The sequence below is a fragment of the Nematolebias whitei genome, unplaced genomic scaffold (genome assembly GCF_014905685.2).
Source record: "Nematolebias whitei isolate Nwh7 unplaced genomic scaffold, NemWhi1 Nwh_scaf_283, whole genome shotgun sequence".
Lineage (NCBI taxonomy): Eukaryota > Metazoa > Chordata > Actinopteri > Cyprinodontiformes > Rivulidae > Nematolebias > Nematolebias whitei.
This window is the reverse complement of record NW_023618828.1, coordinates 1-8,085: the sequence shown is the minus strand read 5'-3', so window position 1 is coordinate 8,085 and position 8,085 is coordinate 1. Positions and strand designations below refer to the sequence as shown.

Sequence of the window (8,085 nt, the reverse complement as noted above, 5' to 3'; positions counted from 1 at the left end):
AAAGTGAACTGGTAACCAGTGCAGGAAGGCCAAAACTGGTGTAATGTGCTCTCTTTTGCCTGTACTGGTTAAAAATCGGGCTGCTGCATTCTGGACCAGTTGTAGTCGTGCAATGGAGGTCTGACTGATACCAAACAGGAGTGAGTTGCAGTAATCAAGCCTAGATGTAATGAATGCATTTATTACTGTCTCCAGGTTATTTTTTGGGCAACATGGGTTTCAGTTTAGACAGCCGCCTCAGTTGGAAGAAACATGATTTAACAATCATGTTTACATGATTGTTAAGTTTCAGGGAAGGGTCCATTATCACTCCCTGATTAGTGACTCTTTGTTTTTCTGACAGGGTTAGAGCGGAGAGATCGATGCAGTGGTTTGTGAACGTGTCATTGGGAGGGAACAACATGACTTCAGACTTCTTTTCATTGAAGCTTAAGAAGTTTAAAGCCATCCAGTCCCTGATGTCAGCCAGGCAGTTGAGCAGTGGTTGAATCGAGCATGTACCATTGTGTCTTAGGGGGAAGTAAATTTGACAGTCATCGGCATAGAAGTGGAAGGGCATGTTGTGTTTCCAGAAAATAGCACCAAGCGGCAGCAGATATAAAGAGAATAGGAGGGGACCCAGGATGGACCCCTGCGGAACCCCCGATTTAAGCTCTGCCTCTGCGGAACAAAAATCCTTGATGGAGACACAAAAGGATATGTCAGCGAGGTAGGATCTGAACCAATTGAGGGCTGACCCTGTGATGCCCACCCACTGCTCTAACCTAGCAATGAGGATCTCATGGTCGATGGTGTCGAAGGCGGCCGTGAGGTCCAATAGGACAAGCAGCACAGAATCACCAGTATCTGTGGATCTGAAGATGTTGTTAAAGGCCTTCAGCAGGGCAGTTTCAGTGCTGTGGAGAGGTTTAAAGCCAGATTGGAATAGCTCTAAGATGGTGTGACCTTCCAGGAAGCACTTCAACTGGGACTCGACTATTTTCTCCAGTACTTTAGAAACAAAAGGGAGTTTAAAGACAGGCCGGAAGTTGGAAACGACTGGGGGGTCAAGGTTTGGTTTTTTTGAGGAGAGGCTGGACAGGAGCATGTTTAAAGGATTTTGGCACCACGCCAGTGGATAAACTACTGTTTACTATATCAAGAATGGACAGACCTAGAGTGGGAAAAACCTCCTTTAGTAGTCGAGGGGGGGTCACATCAAAGGGGGAACCAGAAGGTTTCAAGCTGCACATGACCTGCTCTAGAGAAGATAGAGTGATGGGTTCAAAATGGTCAGATTGAGTTACATATTGCAGTGGGATGGATGGGTCATGAGTTGGAGGGGAAATAAGAGCCCTGGTGGTCGCAATTTTTTCCAAAAAGAAATGTAGGAAGTTGTCGCACAGCTCAGTCGAGGCTTCCAGAGGTGATGGTTCAGTGAGGTGGACAACAGAGTTTAGGGTGGAGAAGAGGATACGTGGGTTGCGAGAGTTTGAGGCAATTATATCAGAGAAGTATTTGGATTTAGCAGCTTTCACTGCTTTCTGATAACGGTGCCAACTCTCTTTAAGTATTTGAAAAGAGACCTGCAGCCTGTCTTTCCTCCACTTTCATTCCGCCCTCCTACACTGCTGCCTAACGGCCTTGGTGACGTCACTCAGCCAAGGTCCTGCTCTGAGTTTTGATTTTTTGGTTTAAACAGGCGCAACATCATCCAGAGTCTTTAAGCAGACAGAGTTGAACTGGGATGTCAGTTCCTCAGAGGTGGAGAGAAACACCGGGGGCTGAATTATCATTTCAGAGTTATAATTATCTGTGAAACGTGTCACAGTGAAATGGTTAATTGCCCGGGTGCTACGTGCAGGAATGCACGACTTAGTAGTTAGATGGGGGACGGTGAACTCAAAGTGGACTGGCATGTGGTCTGAAAAAACATTATCACCAATAACAAGATCATTAACAGTCGCATCATGAGTTAAAACAAGGTCCAGTGTATGCCCGCGCTCTTGGGTGGGACCATTTACATGCTGAGTTAGATTAAATGAGTCCAATAAATCTAAAAAGTCCTTAACCAAGGGCTTCTCAGGACAGCACACATGCAAATTAAAGTCCCCAATAATGAAAACATGCTCATATGTGATTTCAGTTAAGAAGTCAGAAAACTCATTTATGAAATCCTTAGATCGAGGTGGGCGGTAGACGAGTGCACATAACGTCAGAGGTGAATATTAGAGTTCAAAGATGCTCAGCTCAAAGTTGACGCAGGAAACTGGGATGGGCAGTTGTTTACAGTCAAAAGTTGATTTGAATATTGTTAATAATCCACCACCGCACCGGCCTGATGGCCGCGGTGCGTTAAAATACAGACAGTTTGGTGGCAGTAATTCCATCAAGGCGCTGGACTCACCCTGTATGTCCTGTATGCAGGACACACCTCGGAAGGTGTTGGATGAAGACATTTCATCCCCGTAGGACATACCATCCGCATCTCTGCAGGGTAGGAAGGTATGCCCGAGCTGGTATGTGTGCTACGGCTGGAACTTCCACTCCACAGAATGGGTCCGCCGGGCCAAGGGCAACATCTCCTCTCGTTGTATTTTTAAGAAATAATGAAATGTTTTATTAATAACCCACTTAAACTGTCAAACTGATTTGTAGTTTAGTTGTGCTGTTTAATAATAGTTTTGAGATTTTTAATAAAAATGCACAATGACTTTGGACTTTTAGGGGTGGAGATTTGAGTTGTTGGATCCAAGCAGCCATTTTCCGGAACTCATCCTGTCAAAATAAGAGAGTTCCCGGATCTTGTTCTGGCAATCTGCCTCAAATTAAGCCCTGGATCAGCATAATTCTTCTCACCTGGTGGCCATAGAATTTAAGCACTCCCCTGTTCTCTATCCAGTGCCAGATTATTGAAAGGCTTACACAAGTAAATGTCCAGTGATTACCTCATGCTTCTAACTGATCTTATCATCCTGACCAGGTTTCTGTGCCCTGAATTTTCCTTTTCCCCCTTGCAAAATTTTCAGTGTGTTTCCACAGACTTATGCTGACTCACACCAGTCCATAACTGGTTGAAACTACCGTACCCATCACTGCACTCTGTACTCCTTGGTCAGTTGGTCATCATTGTCTACACGTAGGCTTCATTTTCATCTATAAATCACTCCTTGGTCTGCTACCTTCTTATATCTCCTCCTACGTGTCACATCGTCAGTGCAGTTACAACATGCACTCTCATGCCATCATTACCTGCAGCGTTCCCTCAGTGTGGACTGAGATTGGCAAAAAGGCCTTTTCATACTCTGCTCCTGCAACCTGGATCACCTTGCAACAGGAACTGAAGCTGTCCACCTTAATTTCTTTAGGGAATTTTAAACATTTGATAAAGTCATTAGAAAAATCAAAGCAAATATGTTCTTATTTTTTTATTTTACCTTGTTTTATGGCACCCTGATTTATTGTTTTATAACACTACTTTTATTTTAATTGCATTTTTTATTGTAGTTTATTGTTATTGTTTACTGTTATTATTGTCTGTACTTTATATGTGCTGTCTGGAACAGGTCCTTCTTGTAAATAAGTCCTTGTGGCTCAGTGAGATTAGCCTGTATAAATAAAGGTTGAATGAATATGTGAGGGATCACTGTATAACTCGCTGATACTTTATATCTTTGGACTTTCCAGACAGATAAAACAGGGTGTGCTACATTTGAATTCAAGATGTCTGCTTTCACCAAAATTGACCAAAAGATATTGCATGATCAACTGGAGGTGGGTGCCACGGTAGAAGAGGAGGGAACAGGTGAATTTTTGTTTCTTAATGGAGTAGTCGGCTCAGTTTTGAAGTGAAGTTCTTTCTAAGAGTTATCAACAGTTGTTTTAACAGCCTTGATAAGGAACTAACTGTCATAGAGCACTCTATCAGTCATAGTGCACAGAGGTTAGAGAAGGTGAACCTATGACTGGGATGGTCACCAGTTCGGATCCCAGGTGACAGGTGAAGCATACACATATGCCTCCACCCTCATTTGTCCACCTCTGGGCCCTTGAACAAGGCCCTTAACCTCCCCATCTGTTTCCCTGGGCACTCTAGAAGTCAGCTCTGCTCCACATAAAGGGTTGTGGTAGCTTGGTGATCTGTTGTTGCATCAGGAATGACATTCGGCGTAAAAACAATTGCCATGTCTTATCAATCATCCTTTTAGTCTTATTGCACGTTAGTTCACTATGGCGACCACTGAAAAAGGGAGCAGTCAAAATAATGCATACATTAGTAGTCTGTTAGCACAGACATTGTTTGGTTAAGAAAACGGCAACAAACGAAACAAATGATGTCATGTAAAAGTGTAGAAGTTTAATATTTGATAGATGTAGCTCTTTCACAGTGATATGTATTTTCTGGGAGGTTTGTTTCTATAAGCCAGTAAACTGGTTTTAAAAAGTGGCCCCTTCTTTTTGGGGCCATTCTGGCCTTCTTTTCATACTCTGTGCTTTATGATTCATGTCACAGCTGATATGACACTTCAAGTAGCATTTTAGCAGAATATAATGTACTTTTTCTCTAAATGAGAGTTATTATTGTGATCCATGGTTTTTAGGCCCATCTGCAGGCAAGAAGATCAGGAGTGTAAATAAAATAATTTATTAAACAAGCAAAACAAAAGGCTGATGAGGCAGCAAAACTTACACGAGCAAGGGGCAAACAGGAACAGGGCAGAACAGATTATCAGGTGAACAGGAACAGGACAGAATGGATAATTAGGTGAACAGGAACAAGCAGACTGAGGAGGACCGGGATGTCTGTAGGTTTACAGAGCAAGAAGCAGATGTCTTAGTGGTGAAGAGGAGAGGTTTAAATAAGGCTGTGGGAGAGTGAGATGAGTGCACCTGGGATGATACTGATTGGAAACAGGTGTGACTGATTAGTGGTTGGAGAGACAGGCTGAGGAGTGGATGAAGAATGGCAGGGAACAGAGTGACAACACAAGGAGCAGAAAAGGAAAATAAAGATACAGAAACACAAAAAAAGCAGACTGAAGGACAGATTATGTTAGTGCCCACCCCCCATCAAGGGATGGCTCCTGACGTCCCCAAAGACCAAACACAACAAAACAAACACAGTGGGTGGGGGTGGGGGTGGAGGGGAACACTAGGATGAAGGACATCAAGGAAAAATACAAAAAGCAAAAAACCTACAGGGTGTGACCTGGGTAAAACACAACACGCTTTTATGAATGACCCCAGGCACCATTTAAAGTGGGGCAAGAGTTCAGGTGGACGAGCTAGAAATTGTCCAGAGCGAGGTCGGAGTTCAGGCAGATGACCCGGGGATCGTCCAGAGTGGGGACAGAGTTCAGTTGGACAGCTCAGATACTGTCCAGAGCAGGCCAAGATTTCAGGCGGAGGCCACAGGGGAGGCTGCGGCAACAGATGAGGAAACTGTACAGGAGGCAGAGATGATTGGTGTGATGGCAGAAGACAAAGCAATGATGATGGGAGTTGTGGCAGGAGTCGGATCAGTGATGATGGGTGTGATGGCTAAAGTGGAACCAATTATGATAGGGGTGTCTACAGAGGCAGACGGCGATGATCAAGAGGTGGAGACTGCAGTAGATGGTGAGAGTTCTACAGCTGGTGAGTCAGCAGAGGGGTGTGCAAATGGTGAGTCAGAACAGGGGCCTGCAGCTGGCAAGTCAGGAGAGGGGTCTGCAGCTGGCAAGTCAGAGGAGGGGTCTGGTGAGTCAAATGTAGGGTCTGTAGATGCAGATGGGACCAGTAGATCTGATTCAGGCAATGGGACCAGCAGATCTGATGCAGTCGATGGGACCAGTATATCTGATGTGGGTGAAGGGACCAGCAGATCTGCAGCAGGCATAGGGAGCATAATATCTGCAGCGGGCATAGGGACCAGAAGATCTGCAGCGGGTGTAGGGAACAGGGGATCTGCAACAGGTATAGGGATAAGGAGATCTGCAATGGCTGTAGGAACCAGAAGATCTGCAGCGGGCATAGGGCCCAGAAGACCTGAAGCAGGCATAGGTACAAAAAGATCTGCAGCAGGCATAGGGACCAGGAGATCTGTAGTAGGCGTAGGGACCAGGAGATCAGCAGTAGGCGTAGACACTGTGGGGACTGCAGCTGGAGTTAAAACCATGGAAACTACAGCATGCATTGACACCATGGAGGCTGCAGCTGTTGTGGAGACCTTGGTGGCAGTAGGAGGCATAGCCACTTTAAGGACTGCAGTGGGTGTAGCAACTTCAGGTACTGCAGAGGGTGTAGCAACTTCAGGGACTGTAGGGGGCATAAACACTTCAGGGACTGCAGGGGGTGTAGCCATTTCAGGGACTGCAGGGGGCATAGCCACTTCAGGAACTGCAAGGGTCATAGATGTGAGGACCTCTGGGAAAGTGAGGCCCTCTGGAGACATGAGAACTTCTGGGGAGGCATAGAACCCTCTGAAAACTCAGAACCCTCTGAAGACTCAGGGACCTCTGAAGACTCAGTGACCTCTGAAGACTTGGAGACCTCTGAAGACTCTGGGACTACTGGAGACTCAGGGACCACTGGAGACTTAGGGACCACTAGAGACTTAGGAACCCCTGGAGATTCGGGAACCACTGGAGACTCTGGAACCAATGAAGACTCTGGAACCACTGGCAACTCGGAAACCACTGGTGACTCAATAACCACTTAAGAGACCAAGGAAGGTGGATTTGGCTGCTAGGACTCAACTGCTTTGTCAACTGGACAGGGCTCAGCTGAACTTGACATGGCTGAGCAGGGCATGGCTCAGCTGATCTCAGCTGGGCAGGAATCAATTGGGCAGGACTCGGCTGATGGGGTGCTGGTGACTCTCGCGGCATGGCCAACTCAGGTAGAGAGAAGGTTTGGAGTTCGGTGGACCTGGCTTGGGTTTGTTGTCGGCCCCTCTTCTGGTGGCAGCAAGGAGGAGGACAAGAATGTGGGTTGCTATCCTTGACATTCACTGAGCAACATGGAGGCGAGGTAAATGGACTGTACTTATATAGCGCCTTTCTATCTTATTTCAAGATACTCAAAGAGCTATACACTACAATCTGTGTCCTCATTTACCCATTCATACAGCACTCTACTAGATCTCTACAAAGCTAATTGAACAAATCATTCTAATGAGATTAATCAGTGCTTTAGATCACATTCATACACTCATGGGACACACATCAGAGGTAACGAGGGGTTCAGTGTCTTGCCCAGGGACACTTCAGCATGTGACTGCTGGTGGATTCGAACCTCCAACTCTCGCATTGGAGGACAACTGCTCTAACCACTCAGCCACAGTCGTCCCAGAGGTGTCATCCTCAACACCCTCTGACCAACATGGAGGCGAGTCTGTAAGTGGGACCATTCTCATAGACTCAAGGAGGTGACTGGGAAAGCCAGGGGGCAAAGCAGCAGGTGGCAGGAAAAGAGAGAATAAGTCACGTCTCTCTGTCCACACTTCATCAAACAGTTCATGCATCCCCAGTAAATCAGCCAGTCCAGGCAAATGGAGAAACATCCTCACCATGTTTTGAATCACTTTCATCCTCACCCAAGGATCACAGGGTGTAGCCATCGCATCCAAATAATTTTCTGTTACCTTGTGGAGCTTTAAATAGTCCTCCGGATGGAGCTCCGCAAGTAACGAACTTCCTGCAGGGTCTGGGTCGGGTCTGCTCCTTCTATTGCGATCCTCAGTTTTCACACTCATTTGCAAGGAGGCAAAGAACTTATTAATCAAGCAAAACAGAGGCTGGCAAGGCAACAAAACTCACATGAGCAAGGGGTGAACAGGGACAGGGTAGAATAGATTATCAGGTGAACAGAAACAGGACTGAATGGATTCTTAAGCAAACAATAACAAGCAGACTGAGGAGGACCGGGATGTCTGAAGGTTTACAGAGCAATGGGCGGATGTTTTAGTGGTGAAGAGCAGTTTAAATAAGGCTGAGGGAGAGTGAGAGATGAGTGCACTTGGGATGATACTGAGTGGAAACTGGTGTGACTGATTAGTGGTTGGAGAGATGGGCTAAGGAGTGGAGAATGGCAGGGAAAAGACAACACAAGGTGCATAAAAGGAAA

General features: G+C 46.0%; 1 protein-coding gene across 1 annotated transcript in view; it reads left to right on the top strand.

Moving 5' to 3' along the window:
* Positions 1 to 3,784, top strand: part of LOC119429276 (alpha-2-macroglobulin-like protein 1) — a gene marked incomplete at its 3' end in the record, with an annotated part of 20,305 nt that extends 16,521 nt beyond the window's left edge. The window contains exon 9 of the mRNA XM_037696937.1: positions 3,667 to 3,784. Coding sequence (XP_037552865.1) covers positions 3,667 to 3,784 — 118 coding nt within the window. The remainder of the gene's footprint in view (positions 1 to 3,666) is intronic.
* Between the last annotated feature and the right edge of the window lie 4,301 nt (positions 3,785 to 8,085).